The sequence below is a fragment of the Manis pentadactyla genome, chromosome 3, assembly GCF_030020395.1.
Source record: "Manis pentadactyla isolate mManPen7 chromosome 3, mManPen7.hap1, whole genome shotgun sequence".
NCBI classification, from domain to species: Eukaryota; Metazoa; Chordata; class Mammalia; order Pholidota; family Manidae; genus Manis; species Manis pentadactyla.
Window position 1 is genome coordinate 186,840,439 of NC_080021.1, and position 21,603 is coordinate 186,862,041.

At 37.4% G+C, this 21,603-nt stretch overlaps 1 protein-coding gene across 1 annotated transcript in view; it reads left to right on the top strand.

Moving 5' to 3' along the window:
* MELK (maternal embryonic leucine zipper kinase) overlaps positions 1-21,603 on the top strand; it is an 89,300-nt gene that overhangs the window by 17,264 nt on the left and 50,433 nt on the right. Inside the window, exons 7-11 of the mRNA XM_036888543.2 lie at positions 66-158; positions 3,835-3,933; positions 10,527-10,595; positions 12,043-12,141; positions 17,783-17,869. Coding sequence (XP_036744438.2) covers positions 66-158; positions 3,835-3,933; positions 10,527-10,595; positions 12,043-12,141; positions 17,783-17,869 — 447 coding nt within the window. The remainder of the gene's footprint in view (positions 1-65; positions 159-3,834; positions 3,934-10,526; positions 10,596-12,042; positions 12,142-17,782; positions 17,870-21,603) is intronic.

A 21,603-nucleotide genomic window follows, 5' to 3' on the forward strand; every position in this document is an offset into this window, starting at 1 on the left:
TGTTTAAGTTTTAATTGTCTTAAGGGCTGTAATTAATAAGTGTTTGATTTTTGTCTTATTGGCAGGGTAACAAGGATTACCATCTACAGACATGCTGTGGGAGTCTTGCTTATGCAGCACCTGAATTAATACAAGGCAAATCATACCTGGGATCAGAGGTAATTATTCATTGATTAGTTCAGTATATAATCAGTATACATTTATTGATGATCTGAGTGAGTCAGGCACTGCATTGGGTAAGAAATAATCTTGTTAATCAAAGAGTTCAGTTAGAGAATGAAGTATGTTGAGTAATAAATGAAATGAGTACTTGCAGTAAATATAATATATAGTATACTTACAAAGTTTCAGGTGTCCTGGATGTGGATGCTTTTGGTTAGTCCAGTCAGATAGAGCTCAAGGCCAGGGTTGCAGGCTCAGTTTTCAGAGAGGCTGGTTAGGACAGAGAGAAGATCTGTGCTTTGTTCATAACCAACTACCCAAGGCCAGCCATCCTTTGTAGGAGGCCCAGGCTTGGAAGGCCTGGGCATTGCCTGCTTTATCACTAGCTACTGCAAGCTAGTCAGCCCCTTCCAATCTCTGGAGTACTAATTTTGCTAATACTAGTGTTATAAGATATAAAAGGCTTAGTCATCAAAAACTTGGGAAATGCTGAGCTGAACAGTTCTCTTCAGTTCAGGACATCTCCAAATCTTTTATATGTTCTTGTATAATGTGACCCTTTTGTGGGGGAACATCATGGATAGCAGCTGGTCTCTATTTTACTTTCTGACAAATCCACTTTTTATGTGGAGCATCTTTTGGAATGTGTTACGTGTTCAGTGGCAGAAACTTTGGGATATGCCACTTAACTTAATTTGTATTATGTGAATGTAAAATGTTGGGAACCAGCTTGTTTTTGGTGACTTTTTATTTGGATATAATCTCAAGCTTACACAGTTAGTTGCACATATGGAATGAAGAACTTACATATTTGTTTAGTCGAATCCCCAATTGTTTACATTTTTCCCTATTTGCTTTATCATTCTCTCCGTTTCTGTATATGCATAATATTTTTCTGAACCAAGTAAGAGTAAAATAGAAACACCATATCCCTTTATCATTAAATTCTATGTATATATTTCCTAAAAGCAAGGACCTTCTCTTTTATAACCACACTGTTGTTATCTAAATCAGGGAATTTAACATTGACACAATTTATTTAATCTACAATTCATATTCTACTGGTGTTAATTGTGCCAATAATGTCCTTTATTCATTCTTTTTTCCTTCTGGTCCAGGATTGAGTTCAGGATCATGCATTGATTACATGTTGTGCTTCTCTGGTCTTCTTTAGTCTACTACTGCTTCTATGACTTTGACTATTCTAGGTACCATGTGTAGTGGAGCCATATAATATTTGTCTTTCTGTGGCTGCTTATTTCGCTTAGCATAGTATCCTCAAGGTTCATCCATGTTGTAGCATGTGTTAGAATTTCCTTCCTTTTGAAAGTTGAATAATATACCATTGTATGTATACTCCACATTTTGTTTATTCCTTCATTTGTGAATGGACACTGGGATTGTTTCTACTTTTTGGTTATTGTTAATAATGCTGATGGGAACAACTATCTCTTTGAGACCTTGCTTTCAGTTCTTTTGGATATATACCCAAAAGTAGAATAGCTGGATCTTACAATTGTAGTTTTAAGTTTCTGAGGAGCTGTCATACTGTTTTCCATACAGGGGCAACATTTTATATTCCCACAACAGTGCACCAAGGCTTCCACGTGCTAGATAGTTTTTATTGTTTACATCTAAGACCTATAAAAACCTTTTGGTGTGAATATTATTACTTCACTTCATAAGATAAAGGAGGTGAAGAAATTGAGGCTCAGAAATTAAGTGCCTTCACAGGACCACACAACAGGCAACTATGGATCTTGATTTGAACGGAGGCTTTTCCACAAGCCTGTATTCTTTCCACTGTTCCATTCAGTCTTCCAGAAGGAGTGATAACCATATGCCTGATGCTTAGATTTCCTAGAGGGCTGATGATGAGGTCTTGCTGGTTTGAATGCACCTGAGATTTTCCTAGAGGACCTTAAGTTGTTTTCTTGTCCATTTTAGTTCGACTTTCCATCCTTCTAGGACAACATAAGGACAATGTACCAAGGAATTGTCTGGGACACTTGTTAAAAGATGCAGAGCTCAGGGCTGTATGCTTAAGAGATTTTGGTTTTGTTTTCTAAGGTGAGGCTTTAAGAATCCACATTCTAAAATAAGTATTTTTGGTGATTCTATTGCTTATGATCCAGATCATACTTTATGGCATATTCCATGGTAAACATCTTTAATTCCTTCTGTAATTTTTCATAGGAAATGGTTTCAAACCTCTCCTGCCCCAGTTGCTTTTTTCTTATTTGGCCATTGGTAGCTTATGGATTTACTTGAATTTGCTTTGCTTTATGATTTTAGTTGATTAATTTATTCTGATATCCCATTCAAAATAGTAAAGTGAAGGTGCTTTGATGAGTTAACTAAAGAGTACTTTTTCTGCTTTTTTCTTTCTAGTAGGCTTTCATATTTTTCTGTGGGGATGTTCCTATTATTTTCTTCATCTTTTCATTTAAAATAACCACATAATAATCAATAGACATAATTTCTCTGTTGACCTCTTTCTAAGGTATTTGATGAGGCCATATTAGCCACTTTCCTGTGCAGCCTCTTTGCTTTGGATTTCACACCTTGGTCAGGAGTGCCATGCCATGAAGGCTCAAGTCATAGGTTAACTATTTGACATCTAAGGCATAAATAGTTAATTCCTGACTTTCTGCAACTTAAAGAAAAAATCAGGTGTTTGCTTGAAAACAAATTGTTCACTTGGGGCCTTCTGGTAGGTCCTAGTAGATTCTAGGGATTTGATGTGATTTGGTAGATAGGACTGGGAGTTAGATTTGGGCTGCTTAGTATAGGCACAACCTAGATGTGTGATGCTCTAAGTCAAGTTATTTTAACTCTGTTTCTCCCCTTCACCACCCAACCCCTTCTTTTTTTTTTTTTAAAAAAAGAAAAAGATGCTGTTTTGTTTTGTTTTTTTATCCTTTTAAAATTTTCCTAAGGCTCAAATGAGGGTGAGAGCTGTGGCTTTCCTCAGACAATGGTGACATCATTATTGACCAAGGCCAGATACTGCTTGAATAAGTAGTTCGTGGTTAGGAGTTGTGGGACACATGGATATCTGATATAAAGGTTAATTCCTTTCTGGGGTTTTGATATTTGCAGGGCTATTTGTGCTTGTAGATTCTAGCCTAATTTCTAGCCTTTATATTTGAAAAGTCAATTGCTGAACTTCATTCAGGTTTCTCTGCATAGAGAGGACTTTACACTGCAGCTTAGTCACATTTGCAGGTTATCAGTAGTAACTTGTTAGACTTGTTTTGACATCCTCCTGCATGTTTACATAATCCTCATATGTACTATATATGAGTAGCACTATAGAATTGTCTTTCAGAATCAGAGACCTGGCCTCAGGTCCTTCCTTATCATGCCCAAGCCAGCCCAGCCCACTGGAAATGATTTTCTATTTAAGCATTACAGTCAGGCATTGGAGGAGAGTGCGCTGAGCTGGAAGTCAGGAGACCCGCTTGGGTGGCCTGCCAGACTGGGTGACCTTGGATAAGTCTTCCTTTCTGTGCTTTAGGTTCCCCGTCTGTAGAATGAATGGGTTGAATTGGATGATCTCTGAGCTCATTTGCAACTCTGTGAAGGTTCTGTGGTTGTATTACCTATATTGCCATTCTGAAATATGTTCTAAATTTTTTTAAAATTATGATTTTTTTTTCTCCCCCTCAGGCAGATGTTTGGAGCATGGGCATACTCTTATATGTTCTTATGTGTGGCTTTCTACCATTTGATGATGATAATGTCATGGCTTTGTGCAAGAAGATTATGGTGAGTATTTCAAGGCAGGTAGAAATATTCTATACTGCATACTATATGTACAAAAACAGGCAGAAGTAGTTTTTGCTGTTAGAAGTCAAGATAATGGTTACTCTTTGGAGGTGGATAGTGACTGGAGGAAAGATATGGGGATGCTTCTCTTTCTTGATCTAGGTGCTCGTTATGCTGGTGTATTCAGTTTTCGAAGACTTGTCAAGGTGTGCCCTTATGATATGTATACTTTTCTATATATAAATATATATTTTTTTATTGAAGCATTGTTGATATACAATATTATATTGGTTACAAGTATACAACATAGTGATTCAACAGTTATATAATTATTAAATCCTCACCCCATACTAATGTAGTTATTATCTGTCAGTATAGAAAGATGTTACAGAACCATTAACTCTATTCTCTATGCTGTGTTTTCATCCCTGTGACTATATTATGATTGCAATTTTGTGCCTTTTAATCCCCTTCACCTATTTCACCCACCCAACCCAATCCCTCCCCCATGGTAACCATGGGGTTACCATGTCTATGTGTCTACTGCTATTTTGTTCATTTTATTTTGTTTTGTTTTGAGATTCCACATATAAGTGAAATCGTATGGTATTTGTCTTTCTCTGCCCGGCTTATTGCATTTAGCATAAGCCATCCATGTTGTTGCAAAATGATGGTAGGATTTTTCTTTTTATGGATGAATAATATTTCATTGTGTATATGTACCACATCTTCTTTATCCATTCATCTATTGATGGACACTTAGGTCGCTTCCATATCTTGGCTATTAAAAATAACATGAATAAATGTAGGTAGGGGTGTGTATGTCTTTTTGAATCAGGGATTTTGTTTTCTTTGGGTAAATTCCTAGAAGTGGAGTTACTGGGTCCTATGGTATTTCTATGTGTATATTTTACTTCTTCAATAAAAAACTTGACAGGACAAAAACAAATGGGAAAATAAACATGTAAGATGATTTTCCTGGTAGGAGTTTTTATTTTGTATCCTGGAATGATACCTTAGTAATCTGCTATACTAAGTCACATTTTTCTATTGAGTTACAGTAGTAAGAGAAACTGTTTCTTTTTGAAGGTAAAATTTGGCTTTAAGGTATAATAAAACCAAAATTAAGAGTACTGTAAGCTTTGTTAAAATCATGTTCAGAGACAGACAGTTGATTTGTGGCTGAGGGGTGGGAAACAGGTGGAGTGTCAGTGGGAAGTGACTGCTAATGGGTATGGATTTCTTTTTGGGCTGATGAAAATGTTCTGGAATTAGATGGCGGTAATGATTGCAAAACTTTGTGAACATTCTAAAAACCACTGAATTGTGTATTTTAAAAGGGTGAATTTTCTGTTATGTGAATGTTACTCAATTAAAAATACATAACAAGGAAAATATTTAAAAATTTTTTTAAGAATTAATTTTCAACCCAAGTGAACAAAATAAGACATGTAAAGAGGAAGAAAGTGCACCATTCGTCCATAGCAAACCTGGGTCAGACCAGCAGAGCAGCCTCTCTGACTGTGGTTTAAATTCAGTATTACTTAACAAGTATGTCCTGAAGGTCTTTGTATGACACCCTGAAAGGCATGAGGAAGGATCTGTCTGATTTATTGTTGGAGGCAGATACAAGGCTATCTAAAAAAGGCAAAATGCCTTATTTTAACAGAGATATAAATGAAGTTAATAGAGGAGTAGGTGAGGGATTTGGGAGAACACCTTAGAGACAGACAGTAAGGTTTGAAAAGGACTTTCAAAGAAGGGTAGAGGGACTTCGGAAAGGGCCATGGGAGACAGCACGCTTGGGAGAGCAGTCTGCATGAGCGAAGGCCTACGATGGGAGAGCATGGGGAGAAACGGTCAGAAGTTTTATGTGACTGGACACTGGCTTTCTAACACACTTCAGGTAGGGAGACGACCTAAAACACTCGTTTCTGGGAAGTAGCGTGCAGAATTGGAAGTGGTAGTTCCAGCTGGCTCGTTGCTTATCGTATAAAAACACTTAAGTCTAAGGACACTGAGTTCAGTCCTCAGTTATTTTGTTTGACTTAATTAATAGTTTTCCCTATAACCCACCCTGGAAAAACCTTTAAAATCAATTCCAAAGCTATACAGAGGAATTTTGGGTAGAGATGAAATTGTAGTTGTTCCAGCTCCTTCAGGGCTGAGGAGCTCCATTCTGCAGAGTCGAAGAGAAGCAGTCTTAGCAGTGGCTGTTACCACTGCCGTGGGTAACCGTGTGTGTGTACTTCTCCTTGGGAAGGGAGGATGGAGGGGCGGGGGCTGCTGGCCAGCCTCCCGGAGTCTGCTGGTCTAGTCAAGACAGCCCATGCTTCCTCCCATCCCTTCTCAAGAAGCCTCCCCGAGGCTTGGCGGGTTTTGCTCTGGCTCTGTTTGGTGACTGGCAGCAGTTCATGCCACACCACCCTGCAATGTGTCAACAGTAGGGTGCAGGGCAGACTAGTGGGAGGGTTACTCTGTAACTTCAGCTGTAGCTAACAGAGGTGGGATGGGAAGGAGGCTTGGTGTTTGGGCAGTGTAGCAAATGTTACCAGTTATACTTAAAAAAAAAATAATTAGATTGGCCTCTTGAATGGTTTCTTCTTGCTACTCTTTTTCTGTAAAGTAGACCTGTGTTTCTTGTTCTGAAAATCATTTTAGTATTATAAGCTACTAGTGTAATTTACCCTACCCTTTTTTTTGGTAACTCCAAGCCAAAGAAATAAACTGACAGATTTCTCTACAGGAGAACTAGAGTTGGATCTGCTAGGTGGTATAGCATGAAATCCTTTACAATTCTAGAAGACAATGTAGGGACACACAGTCTTAGAATTTCACTGTTGGAAAGGCTTTTCCAAATCATGCTTTCTCATTTCTGCTTCTTGTTTCATATTTAAATCCTAGCTAAAACATCTCCTGCCTTGGCTATGTCCTTGTAATTTTTCTCAGGGCAGGGGAAGCCTTAGCTAATGAATATAGAACAGTGATTTACTACCCTGGTTGCATGAAAGAACTACTCAGGGCATTTTAAGAAATACTGGGTCCAAACCCCCAGAGCAATTAAATCAGAACCTCATTGGTTTTTTTAAAGCCCAGGACCTCTACTTTCTGTCTGTGTACTCTGCCAAATTACTTAGCCTTTCTGTGTCTCAGTTTCTTTCTTCACCTGTAAAATGGGTGGAATGATAGTATTTACAATATAGGATGTTAGGATTAAGTGAGTTAATCTATGGAAAGCATTTAGATTAGTGCTCAATAAATGTTAGCTATTATTATTAACATATATTTCTAAATTTGGTATGCCAATATTTTGTCCAGGACTTAGAATTTGTTTAGAGATTAATATATACTTTTCCTTTCTTGAACTATTCTGTGTTTGTTTTTAGTTTCAGGGTTTTACTAGCCACATAAAGTTAATTGAGGAATATTCTTCCTTTCACTGTTGTTTTTTTTTTAAGAATTGAACATTGGAATTTTTGATTATTTGGGTGTTTTATGGGATGTGCTTATAAGTCCATCTCCACTAGTGTTCTTCTTCATGGGAAGATTTTAAATAGCCTGTAAGTCAGGTCACATCACTTTATTAGAAACTGTCTCTTAGCTTCTTTCCCATCCCACTCAAGTACAGTGCCAGGATTTGCCCTGTGGCAGTAGGCTTCTTGCCACCAGACCTAGCTTCCCATTGCATTGATGCCTTCATTGCCTACTACTCCCCTTCTTCACTCGCTCCACTCACTTGTACTCCATGTTGTTTCTTTTTCTCCCGCCTGGTTTCTTGAACTTACCAGGCATGCACCTGCCTCAGGGCATTTGCCCTTGCTCTGAAATGGTTTTCTCCCAGACAGATACTTTGTTCTCTCTTTTCCTTCAGATCTCTGTTTCAAATGTTCTCTTATTAGAAAGGCAATCATTCATTTGTTTTTTTCTTTTGTTAGTTCGTTTGATCATTGTTCGTTCATTCATTCATTCAATATTCTTTCAACTTAGGAAGCAGTTAAGTATTTACTGACCCAAACTGTACCAGGTTCTTTTCTAGATGCTTGGGATATATCAGTGAATAAAACAGATGCTTTCTTTTTCTTTTGGAAAATGTTGTTAAATTATAGTACATCTCTAAAGAATACCCTACAGCCATGAAAATGAATGAGGAAGCTCTTTAAATACTGATATGAAATGATATCTAAGATACATTGTTAAGGGAAAAAGTAAGGTATACAACAACATGTATAACATATTGTCATTTAAAAAATAAAGGAGAGATGTATTTATATTATTTCTATGCTGTTTTGCCTTCATTTGCTGTTACTGCAAGTTCACATTCATATGGCAGCCATGGAATTAATGCTCTTAATTATTAACTTATTGTTTCACCGATACAAGGTGAATATACCAATATACAGACCTCAGTGTTCTCTACTTTTATTTAGTGAGTGCACTAGTGGGTCCTAGATTAAACCTTTGGGGGAAGGGGATTACTTAAAAAAAGTATTAAAGTGTTGCATCCTAATAGTAGGTGTTAGATCCAAGTTTTAATATTTTTGGTAAGTCAGATATTTTTGCAGTGGGACTAATATGGTAGAAAATGTCTAATTCTTGTTCAGTAGAGATTTAGCCTTCCTAATTAATATTATTTACTAATACTGTATATTCTTTGTTTCTCCTACTCTGAATTTCATTTTTTAGTTTTTCATGTATTTTGCAAGTTGAAAATTGATTCAAATTAGGACTTTTATGCATTATTGTGGAATTTAATTTCACACATTATAGATTTTGAAATTTATTGTAATCTTGTCTCAGAACTATTGTTCCGAGTCGCAGTGTAATATAGTCTGCTGGCTGAATCTAATTAAGGTGTCGTATCACTTGCATGCAGTATGTATCTTTGCCTAGAATGTTCTAAAATTCCTCACTTGGGAATAACACCTCCTTGGTTCTTGGTATGATTGAAAAACCCAGCAATATTTGACACACTGTTTGTGACTCATGTTTAAGAGGCAGACTTTATTTATCTTTTGCATTTGTTGACTATTTTAACCAAAATGCTCAGCTGCAATTTCCAGCATGATTACTAATAGATTGAGTGTTAATCTTACTGTTGTCACCTATATTCATTTGCCATCACTGCATTCAAAGACAAGCGTGAACTTACTCCAGTTCTGGGCCCACAAATATTAGGGAAGTATAAATAATTTAGTAAATGATAGTTGAATAGCTTGCAGGTAAAACTGCTAACAAGTATAATTTATAACTTTAAAGAAAATGAGCAAATTATCTCTTTATGAGACTCTGTTTTATAGAGTTGACTATAGTACTATGTTTATGTGCTGGAGAGATTGCCTGCCTTTCTTAGAACCATGTGAAAAATGAGCAATTTCAAGCCTATTAGAACATCCAGAATTATCTTGCTTAGCCTACAGACCTTTTTCCTGTCCCATTTGGTTTCTCCCTCTATTATCCATTTCTTACTGTGACTTGCAAGGTAATTGTCCCTTAAATAAATAAGAATTCTCCAAAGACTGAGCAGGAACCAGGGTTAAGGGGCACAGCCCTGGTTGACACCTTTTGTGGAGATGATCTTCCTTAGAATTGTTCCTTTCAAGGTCTTTTCTGTTCACTCCTTGGATATATTTATTGAATATTTAAATAAGGAGAGTTTTCCCTGTCTACTGCTAGCCTGCCTTAGACCTCCCAGCACAGTACAATAGAAAAAGTACTGTATCTGTCTTCTAGTCTTCTCTCTACCTCCTTTTTTTGCTGTAACCCAGTGTTTCTCAACTTCAGCACTGTTGACATTTTGGACCAGATAATTCTTCATTGTGCAGGACTGTCCTGTGATTATAGGATGGTTAGTGACATCCCCTGGCCTCTACCCACTAGATGCCAGGAGTTCGTGACAGTCTGAAATGTCTCTGTTTGCTAAGAGAGTAAAGTTCTCATCACAGGAAAACAAACAAACTTTGTTACTGTGTATCATGATGGATGTTAATTAAACTTATTGCCATTATCATTTCATAAAATATAGCAAATCATAATGTTGTATACCAAAAAACAAAAGTCCCCAGATACTGCCAAATGTCCTCTGGGGGTCAAAATCACCCCCCATTGAGAACCAATGCCCTATAATATTCAACAAGTACTTGATTTTGCTCGTTGAGACTTAGTTTCCCATCTGTGTAATGTAGTTAATAACCCCTGCCTACTGCACAGGATAAAATTTATGTGCAAGGGATTTGTGATTTTAAGTACTACTTACAAATAAACAGGAGGTTAGGGAATGCCTGGCAGGAGAACTCAGCTCTGGACTTTATTTCTGCCAGTATCTCAGTGCAGAGAATAAAGCTGAGAATGTCAGATCTTAGTGATAAGATCCAAAGCCTCATGCCTTGGTGTGGATGGTAGTCGATAGAGCTGTTCTGTCCAAACAGGAAAGGAGGGTGGCTACATTTCTTATGATACTACTAATGTTTACCAAATCTTACTGTTGGGTTAAGTCTTCAAACTTGGAAGTAAACCTCTGGCATGTTGTTACCTTAAAAATTTGTGTCGAGGCTGATTGAACCTAAATATCTTTGACATTTCTTTGTATTTTGTAGAGAGGGAAATATGAGGTCCCTAAGTGGCTGTCTCCCAGTAGCATTCTGCTTCTTCAACAAATGTTACAGGTAAACTTTGTTGTTTATTTTTAAATAATAGAAGTCTATTGCAGTTGTTTGATCCAATTTTAAAATGTCTGGTGTTACTACATTTGGAGGACAACACGTTTATCTATTAGCTTAAAAAAAGCCATTCATTATGTCTACTATACAAATACTCTGTATTAGATGCTTTCTTAATTATGTAGCAAATGCATGTTTTTAGACCTCTACCATATATCTGCTAATGTGGTTTTTCTTCCTTTTTTGTGAGCATTGTCTGTTTTCTCTCACCATCTCTTACACCACTGTCTTCTGTTTTCTTGCTCCCACTCTTGCACATTAGGTATAGAGTAGGTACTGAAAAAATGCTTGAATGAGCTGATGTACAATTGAGTGGACCCGTGAGCTAGTGCAATTGTTCTCAAACTTTAGCATGTGTCAGAATTGCCAGATGGGCTTGTTAAAACAGATTGCTGGGCACCGCCCTGAGAATGTCTGATTCAATAGATCTGGGGCAGGACTAAGAATCTGCATTTCTAACAAGCTCCCAGATGAGACTGATGTTGCTGGTCTTTGGACCATGCTTTGAGAACCACTGATTTAATGGAATGGCCTGTGAGGGTGAAAGAGTGGAGTCTATCTGAAGTCAGGGATCTACCCTACCAATCAATAGGCATGCCACCTAACCTGGTTCTAATCTATCAACATGGGGAATCTGAGCCTGGCCTCTCTGCTATGTAGTGTTAAGACAATAAAATGAGATAAACAGGAAACACTTTGAAAATGTAAAATACCTTATTAGTGCAATATGTTTTTCATTATTATGAATTCAGAATATCTTCCAACTTTCCATCTATTAAGCCATCTCCACTTTTTATTCAAAATTTACCTCAGACTCACCCACCTTGATTAAGTAGGACCAGACCACCAAATCTCCATAATGAGATTGAAAACACCTCATCCTTTCTTCTAAACTCCAAAAAACTTAATCTTTGATGATTAATTTTTCTCTCCTCACATTTGAAAATTACAAATGGAAAAGAAAGGTGTGCTTTTCAACTTGTTCTGTGTGATTGTAAGCTCATCGGAGGTAGAGATTGTGTATTCAGTATGAATGCCCTGCTTTGTGGCTGCTTGAATATTAAATTGGTGAATATTCCTGTGAATAGGTTTTCCAGCAGAAGACTATTACATCATACAATAGACTGACTGAACTTCATGAATAATGTCCATACCAATGAAGTTCATGTTTGTTAAACATTTATCTTCTAAGCCTGTGTTGGTTGCTATAGTTTTCTTGCCTCTATTGCCTTTTTGAAATAATTTTTTTCCAAGGCCATTTTAAGGTCTTTGACAACATTTTGGTGATGATAAAGTTTACATCTGTTCTGATGAATTTTGAGTTCTCAGGAGGAATGGAGTTCTGTGTTCTGTTTGAAATGTTAATCTCTACCCACTTCTCAATGACCACTAGGTGGACCCAAAGAAACGGATTTCCGTGAAAAATCTACTGAGCCATCCCTGGATCATGCAAGATTACAACTGTCCTGTTGAGTGGCAAAGCAAGAATCCTGTAAGTAAAATGAAATCCAGTGGAATTTTTTAAAAACTTTGTTTGATCTTTGTGTGGGTTCAGGACCTACAATGATGTAGTCTAAATAGAAAATAAAATGTATTTTGTAGATTTATTCATTAGATGGTGTTTGAGAGACTTGTTATCTAGGTATATTTGCCTGTTGATCTCTATAACAATGGTTCTTAAGTCAGGCTGCATGTGAGAATCACTGGGACCTTAAAAAAGAACCCTTGCATCCCATCCCAAAACAATTAATGGATATATTTTAAAGCTCCCAGGTATTTCTCATGTGTAGTCAGGACTGTGAATAGTCCTCTGGGAATCATAGACAAGTTACTTAACTTGGCCACACCTATTTATTCATCTACAAAAAGTAGGTTTAATCAGTTTGTTTACTTCTTAGTGTGGTTATGAGGTTATAGCGGTTCTCAAACTTTTTAAGTCTGAAGTCTCCTTTATACTCATAATATTTATTGATTGATTCATTTAAAAGCAACAGAGGCAAGCTTATTATACTTCATCACAAATAAATATTTTTTTCCTTTTTTAAATAACAGTATTATTGAGATGTCGTTCACATTTCATATAATTCACTCATTGAAAGGGTACAATTCAGTGATCTTTAGTAAAATCAGAGTTGTGTGACTATCACTACAATCAATTGTAGCGCATTTTCATCACCTTAAAAGAAACTCTTTTCCCATTTGCAGTCATTCTCCATCTGCCCCCAGGCCTCCTAGCCCGAGGCAAGCATCAGTCTATTTCTGTCTCTATGTATTTTCCAATTCTGGACAGTTCATATGTATGGAACCACACAGTATGTGGTCCTTTGTGTAGCACTCCCTTTATTTTCTTTTCCTCTGAGCAAGGTCAGCTCAGCCTGGAGTATAGAACTAGAGGAGTAACCTCCAAACCTGTTGCACCTTTTAGTGTCCTCAGCACCGGGACACTGTGCAAGTTTCCTTTCTTCTGTTTCTCTCTTCTATGAAACGACCATCCCTGCTAGCCCTCCAGGGGTATGAGAAGAGTTAACAGGATGTGCAGATGAAAAACGCAAAGGACTAATATGTTTAGCACAGACTTGTAGAATTTAACATCTAACATTTATGCTGTCCCCTCCTTGATGCGTAGTATTCTTTTTTTTATTATTAAAGTGTCATTGGTTTCAAATCCACAACACAATGGTTCAACATTTACCTATATTATCAAGTCCTGACCCCCTCCAGTGAGGTCACAAATATTTTTGTGAAAAATAACTTTTAAAATTTTAGTGAGAAGAGTAGTATTGTTTCTTTGCAAAATTCCTTGAAGTCTAGCTTAATAGACACTTGGATCTCCTCTGCTTCTGCATTCAGTCTATTTTATTTTGATTGAAGCATATGAAGAAATTGCAGCCTCACACAGATATGTGGTTAGAAAAGTATTTTAACACTCAAAAAAAAGCATTTTAAATCCTTGTCAGATAATCAGGGATGTTCTCTGATTTTCACTGAAACTTCTGCAGTGGAGTGGGGTTAGTGCGAGGGTCAGCAGAATAGCTTGGAGGTGTGTCTCAGACATGCCACATTGTAGACTTGGTACAGCTGTGAGGTATTTGCTTTCTGGAATAATCACACCAATAAATATAAATACTGTTCCCAGTGGCCAACTGGTCTTTGAAAAACAGACTATGTGTGTTTTTAGCTCCTTTTCACTAGTCTGTCTACGGTTAGGAAATTCCTCCTGATTCTCCTATGACTATCAGGTCTGAAAATTTCTCTTCTCCATATTCCCGTTGGCTCTCCATGACATCTTTCGTATCTATTGAACAAATGTAATTAGAGCTGCAACTTAATTCTAACAACAGTCAACTGTGAGAGCCTAAGAAGAACAGAGTGCAGGTGTCGGAGCAGTGCAGCAGCTGAGATGCCCGTTTGTGAGGTGGAGAGTGGGTGGTGCAAATGCCTGCCTTTAGCCATTGGGGGTCATCATTTCTCCATGTGTGGGAGGGCTTTGCATGTCTCCTCAGCCCTGATCCTAATAGGATAGCATACAGTACTTTCTGCAGTAAAACAGATGCCAAAATGAATAAAGTCTGATTTCAACAAAACAAAAACTATTTTACATTGGGGTACAGTATAAAATTAAAGACATACTTTTAAGTGTTCAAAAAAAAAAAAGGTATGTAGTTTTCCTTACATTTTAGTGTAATAATTGCCAATATTCATTGAATACTTACTATAATGGAATAGTATGCTATTATATTAAGGACTCTCTATAATAATATAGACATAGCCCTTAGGATAGGACCTTTAAGAATCAGGTGCTATTTTGTGGGCTTTATGTTTTTAACCCTTTTAACTCATTTAATCCTCACCCCCCCTCTAAAGTATATATTATTATTGTCCCCATTTTGCAGATGAAGCAACTGAGACACAGAATCATAAAGTAACTTGCCTAAGGTCAACTAGTAAATGTAGAACCAGGATTTGTACCCAGACAGAAGGGCTTCAGAATATAATGGGTCTGATAGTTCCACTAGTTCAAGCTCTGGGCCTGTATCCTGCATAGTCGCAGCCTGTGTGATAAGCATTTCTTGTCTGGTCTTTATTGAAATAGCTCCTGGAGGAGAGTCAGGGAGAGGTGATGGAATGGTGTGCTGAACAAAGATTAGAATGAAAATTGCTAGGTTCCAGCAGATCGCATAAGTTTTTCTGAGTCTTCATTTTCTTACTCTCATATTGGTATTCTAATACCAGTCTCTTGTGTATGTTTGGACTATGTGCTGCCATTTATAGAGTGCCTTTACATGTTATGTCATTCATCTGTCTTGCCTGCCTTACAGAGTCATTGCAGGATCAGATGAGTTATATGTAGAAGAGCTATAAGGGAGATTATTGTTACTTTTCAAACTATTTGCTTTTTTCCCTCAGTATTGTATTTCATCAAGACCAAATTATAAAAAATAATTCAGATTTACTTGGATATTTAAGGTGTAGATGATATTCTCTAATTCTATGCATGGCCTCGTTCTGTCATTTTCATACATAGCTCTAGTACGCAGGTATTGTATCAAATAGAAGTTATATTCAGTTCTATTTTCTGCCCTACTGAACAGGAAATGTAGTAGGCACAGATAATCCAAAATAATTAGCTAGGTTTTGGTATACATTTTTGTATTTAACTTGAGTATGTGTGGCTAAGTTTGGAGTACAGGCTTTCCTTGATTTATAGTGGACAGAGTTATGTCCTGATAAACCCATCGTAAATTGAAAATATTCCAAGTTGAAAGTGCATTTGATGCAACCTACTGAACATCATAGCTTAGCCTACCCTACCTTTAACTTGCTCAAAACACTTACATTCGCCTACAGCAAAATCGTCCAACACAAAGTTTATTTTATAATAAATTGCTGAGTATCTGATGTGATTAATGAATACTGCACTGAAGGTGAAAAACAGAATGGCTGTAGGCATATTGGTTGTTTGCCATTGTGATCATGTGGCTGGCTGGGAGCTGCAGCTCTGCACTGCTCAGCATCTCAGGAGAGGAGCCTATCGTACATCACTAGCCTGGGAAAAGATCAACATTTGAAAATTGAAGTATAATTTCTACTGAATGAGTATTGCTTTCGCATCATCGTAAACTCATAAGTTGAACCATTGTAAGTTGGGACCATCTGTACTTAAAGAAAATACTGAGCCTCTTTGGAAAACCCAGCTTGAGATAAGTCATATTTTTCAGACTTTGGTGTCTTGTCTACCCCATTCTTTTCATTCTTTCCAGCTCAGGAGCAAAGATAGCACCTGCTTCGTATCCTTCCCATTCGTTTCCCACACACACCATGTGATAATGGTTTGGAGCAGGAAGCTATGGGGGACAGAGAAGAGTTTTTTTTTTAAGAGAGGAACTTAAGATCATAGAGCGAACCTCAGAAATCTTTCCCTCTCAATTGAGCAGTAATGACATCAACAAGAAGATGCCTAACTGGTGGTTAAATGTCTAGGTTTCTGAGGTTGAGACCTTCCTGAAGGGGGAAATCTATAGGTCTGGAAATTGTCAAGGTCAAGGCATCACAATGAAAACTTACTCTTAGCATTTTGGATTTTCATAATACCGTTAGTATAAACCTTTGTGGTCTCCACAGTCTTTGTAATCCATGAGGTTGTGTTTGTACCAGCCAATCAGGCAGGTCACTTTCCTCTTCCTCTATTTTTATGATGATGGCATGACTTGCTCCTGAGTCCGTTGTAATGGATGTGGTGTCCAGACTAAGGGAAGGTTATGACACTGTTCTGCCTGTGCTGGGCAGGCCTCTCTTGGTTATTATGTTTGGTGCTGAACACTTCACCTTGAGGGTCAGTGACAACCTGGAATGTGTGATCTAAAGAAAGGACCAGAATGGTAAGGGGAGCTAATCATTGAAACAGTGGTTAAAGGAACTGGAAAAGAGAAGTCTTGGAGAGAAAAGGTTGTCTATAATAGGAATATTCAAATTTCTGAAAGGCCTTCATACCAAAGAGGAAATAGAATTATGACTGTTAGTAAAAACAGTTAACCATTTTTTGAGGCCTATTCTGTTTGGATGTTGTATTATCCGCTCCATGTATGTAACATATATTGCAAGACAGGTGCTATCTCTGTTTCACAGATATGAAGGTGAGACTCGGAGAGGTGTAGTGACATGCTCACAGTCACATGGTTATTTAGTGATGTCACAATTAAAACCAAGGCCTTTCTCATTCCAAAGCCTGTTAGCTGTCAGATTGTACCGTCTCACAGTGGATAGAGATGACAGGGAGACAGACCTCAGGGCACAGGTGGGAGAAGCTAACCATCTGAGCTGTTCTGAGCTCCCTGGAGAGGAAGACTTTAAGCAGAAAGTGAAACATCATTTATGAGGTCTGTTGTGGAGAGAATTCTTGGGAAGAATTCCCCCAAATCATAAAATTACATCCCTTATGATTCTCTTTCCCTCTGTGCTCCTGAACTTCTCCTTCTTGCCTTCCTGTTCTTGGTGATCCCTGTTTGCTTCTGAGAGCCCATTTCTGGCCCCTTCTTTAGTGAGGTCCCATCGTGCAGGGATCAGAATACTTAAACAGTTTCTCTCCTAAGCAAAATAAAGTGTGTGTAAAGGCTGTCTCACTTCTTTTTTTAAATTGTGCTTTGCTGGTACCTTCAGCATAATGATTGTGTAGCATCCATGGCACTGTCATAAGGGCTCCTTGGATTGTGCTAAACCCAAACAATCTGGGGTCCACTCTGCTTCAAGTCTGAGCCCCTCTTCCCAGTCTCTTGTACAGCCACTGATTTCAGGTGCTTAGGTGACTGTGTTGATGAAAATGCCAGTGCAGGTCTTGCTGTGGGGAAGGAGTGTCTTGTCCCTTAGCTGCACAACAGAATTTTAGCAATCGGCCAGATGATGATGGGGATTTGAAGGGCCTAGAAAGAGCTCATCTTTTTGAACTGCTTATTGTCACCTGCTGATACCTTAAAAATTATATCTTAAAAATTCTCATTCAAGAATCTGACAAGCTCCTGTTGTTTTTATATTTTGGTGTTGGATTTTGCAAGGTAATTATGCTAATTAAAAATTTTCAAAACAGTAAATATATTTGTAATTTCTTGTTAATCAAGTTTATAAAATTTTTTTTGTAGCTTATTCACCTTGATGAAGATTGTGTAATAGAACTTTCTGTACATCACAGAAATAACAGGCAAACAATGGAGGATTTAATTTCATTGGTAAGAAATACAACTTTAATTTGAGAGTAATATCTTCTGTTTTATTTTTCTTTATCAGTACAGTAAAAATTGTATAGCATATCACTGGTGTAAATATTACACTTATTTTATATTTATGTGTCATTTCCACTCTGATGTCTGCTGGATATCCTCTTTGAAAATTACATTGATTCAAAATAATTATAAGAAGAAAATGAAGAAACAGAAGAAACTTGTCCACAAAGAATTGACAAGAGTTCTAATTTTACTACTTGAAATTCTCTGGAGTGGAACTACGGTTCTGCTATAGAATAAGATAAATACAAAGCAGTTTTCTTCATACCTGAAAGCAGCCTGGTGGCATGACATCATGCCCAGGCTTATGAGCCAAATACCATGAAATCATTATCATGATTTCTGATGTTGGATCATTTTAGCTTTTTCAGATGCTTAATCTCTAGATCACATATGTGTTTTTTTCCTAGAAGTAGAGGTACTCAGCTGTCTCTGAGTATAATTGAACATGATGGGCAGGGATTACACCCACCTTTGTTCCTGGATCGGTGCAATATCTTTCAGCACCTATGATTTGTATTTGTTTTTTCTCTTTTCTAATTTGCAAGGAAAGGCCTTAAGGAAATTATTATTTTCTTACCAAATAAAGCTTTGCTAAGCCACAGTTCTTTTCAGGGAGGAGACACATGGTAATGCTTCTCAATGGCATAATAAGCAAAGGTTCAGAATGTGTATGGAAAGCAGAATGATTCAATTCTCTTTCATGGATAATGCCTTTAAAGGAATGGTAAGAATTGGGAATTGCTGCAAGATATGTCAGGTCCTTAACCTTTTATAATGATCATTGAAATTTCTATTTAAGAAACTTAAAAAAATTCTATGACTTTTTCTTTGGGACAGTCTTTAATAGAAGACTGCATTTCAGATACACAAAATTTCTTCTAAAATTTTTATTATAGAAAATTTCAAACACCTAAAGGAGTAGAGAGAATAGTAACTAGTAGAGATAGCAAAGAGTAGAGAGAATAATAACAGTGGTCTTCCATGTACTCCTCATGCAGTTTCAGCTGTTAAGAGCATGGGCCAATTTCATTTACTTCACAGTACCCTTTCCAGCTAGGATATTAAAAAAACAAGTCACAGACATCATGTCATTTTATCCGAAAAACATTGTAATGAGGTCCATAAACTTTTAAAATTCAAATCTTAAAAGTAATATACCCAGAATACCAAGAATCATTGAAAAAAGGTCTTTCAAATAATATCCTTTATGTGGTCTCTACATGCAGTATTCAAACTTAAAGGTGAAATGGAAATAGGAATTGCTTTTTTGCTTCTGATACAGAAAACAAAATAGATGATGAAGCACAATAGAGATTGTTTGCTGCTGTTACATTTCTGTAAAGATGCCTCAGTTATCCTGAAACCTAGGCCAAAAAACATCAAGAACACTGTGAGGAAAGTAATATTTTTCTTCTTTCGTGCTCTTCCCTCATTCTTTTATTTATTTATTTATTTGTTTTTATTTTGTTATCATTAATCTACAATTACATGCAGAACATTATGTTTACTAGGCTCCCCCCTTCACCAAGTCCCCCCCACAATCCCCATTACAGTCACTGTCCATCAGCGTAATAAGATGCTGTAGAATCACTACTTGTCTTCTCTGTGTTGCACAGCCCTCCCCGTGCCCCCCCCGACATTATACATGTTAATCGTAATGCCCCCTTTCTTTTTCCCCACCCTTGTCCCTCCCTTCCCACCCATCCTCCCCAGTCCCTTTCCCTTTGGTAACTGTTAGTCCATTCTTGGGTTCTGTGATTCTGCTGCTGCTTTGTTCCTTCAGTTTTTCTTTGTTCTTATACTCCACATATGAGTGAAATCATTTGGTACTTGTCTTACTCCACCTGGTTTATTTCACTGAGCATAATACCCTCTAGCTCCATCCGTGTTGTTGCAAATGGTAGGATTTGTTTTCCTCTTATAGCTGAGTAATATTCCATTGTGTATATGTACCACATCTTCTTTATCCATTCATCTACTGATGGACACTTAGGTTGCTTCCATTTCTTGGCTTTTGTAAATAGTGCTGCGATAAACATAGGGGTGCATATTGTCTTTTTCAAACTGGGATCCTGCATTCTTAGGGTAAATTCCTAGAAGTGGAATTCCTGGGTCAAATGGTATTTCTATTTTGAGCTTTTTGAGGAACCTCCATACTGCTTTCCACAATGGTTGAACTAATTTACATTCCTACCAGCAGTGTAGGAGGGTTCGCCTTTCTCCACAACCTCGCCAACATTTGTTGTTGTTTGTCTTTTGGATGGTGGTGATCCTTACTGGTGTGAGGTGATATCTCATTGTGGTTTTAATTTGCATTTCTCTGACGACTAGCGATGTGGAGCATCTTTTCATGTGCCTGTTGGCCATCTGAATTTCTTCTTTGGAGAACTGTCTGTTCAGCTCCTTTGCCCATTTTTTTAATTGGATTATTTGCTTTTTGTTTGTTGAGGTGCGTGAGCTCTTTATATATTTTGGATGTCAACGCTTTATCGGATCTGTCATTTATGAATATATTCTCCCATACTGTAGGGTACCTTTTTGTTCTATTGATGGTGTCCTTCGCTGTACAGAAGCTTTTCAGTTTGATATAGTCCCACTTGTTCATTTTTGCTTTTGTTTCCCTTGCCCGGGGAGATATATTCATGAAGAAGTCGCTCATGTTTATGTCCAAGAGATTTTTGCCTATGTTTTTTTCTAAGAGTTTTATGGTTTCATGACTTACATTCAGGTCTTTGATCCATTTTGAATTTACTTTTGTGTATGGGGTTAGACAGTAATCCAGTTTCATTCTCTTACATGTAGCTGTCCAGTTTTGCCAGCACCATCTGTTGAAGAGACTGTCATTTCCCCATTATATGTCCATGGCTCCTTTATCATATATTAATTGACCATATAATGTTTGGGTTAATGTCTGGAGTCTCTATTCTGTTCCACTGGTCTGTGGCTTGATTCTTGTGCCAGTACCAAATTGTCTTGATTACTGTGGCTTTGTAGTAGAGCTTGAAGTTGGGGAGCAAGATCCCCTCCACTTTATTTTTCCTTCTCAGGATTGCTTTGGCTATTCAGGGTCTTTGGTGTTTCCATATGAATTTTTGAACTATTTGTTCCAGTTCGTTGAAGAATGCTGTTGGTAATTTGATAGGGATTGCATCAAATCTGTATATTGCTTCGGGCAGGATGGCCATTTTGACGATATTAATTCTTCCTAGCCAAGAGCATGGGATGAGTTTCCATTAGTTAGTGTCCTCTTTAATTTCTCTTAAGAGTATCTTATAGTTTTCAGGGTATAGATCTTTCACTTCCTTGATTAGGTTTATTCCTAGGTATTTTATTCTTTTTGATGCAATTGTGAATGGAACTGTTTTCCTGATTTCTCTTTCTATTAGTTCATTGTTAGTGTATAGGAAAGCCACAGATTTCTGTGTGTTAGTTTTGTGTCCTGCAACTTTGCTGAATTCCCATACTAGTTCTAGTAGTTTTGGAGTGGAGTCTTTAGGGTTTTTTATGTACAATATCACATCATCTGCAAATAGTGACAGTTTAACTTCTTCTTTACGAATCTGGATTCCCTTCTTCCCTCATTCTTAAATGACTGTTTAAATATATTTTCCAGTCCTAGGAATGAGTAGAATACAGGCTACTCATTCTAGATCTGAGATGCTCAACCTTGGCTGAAT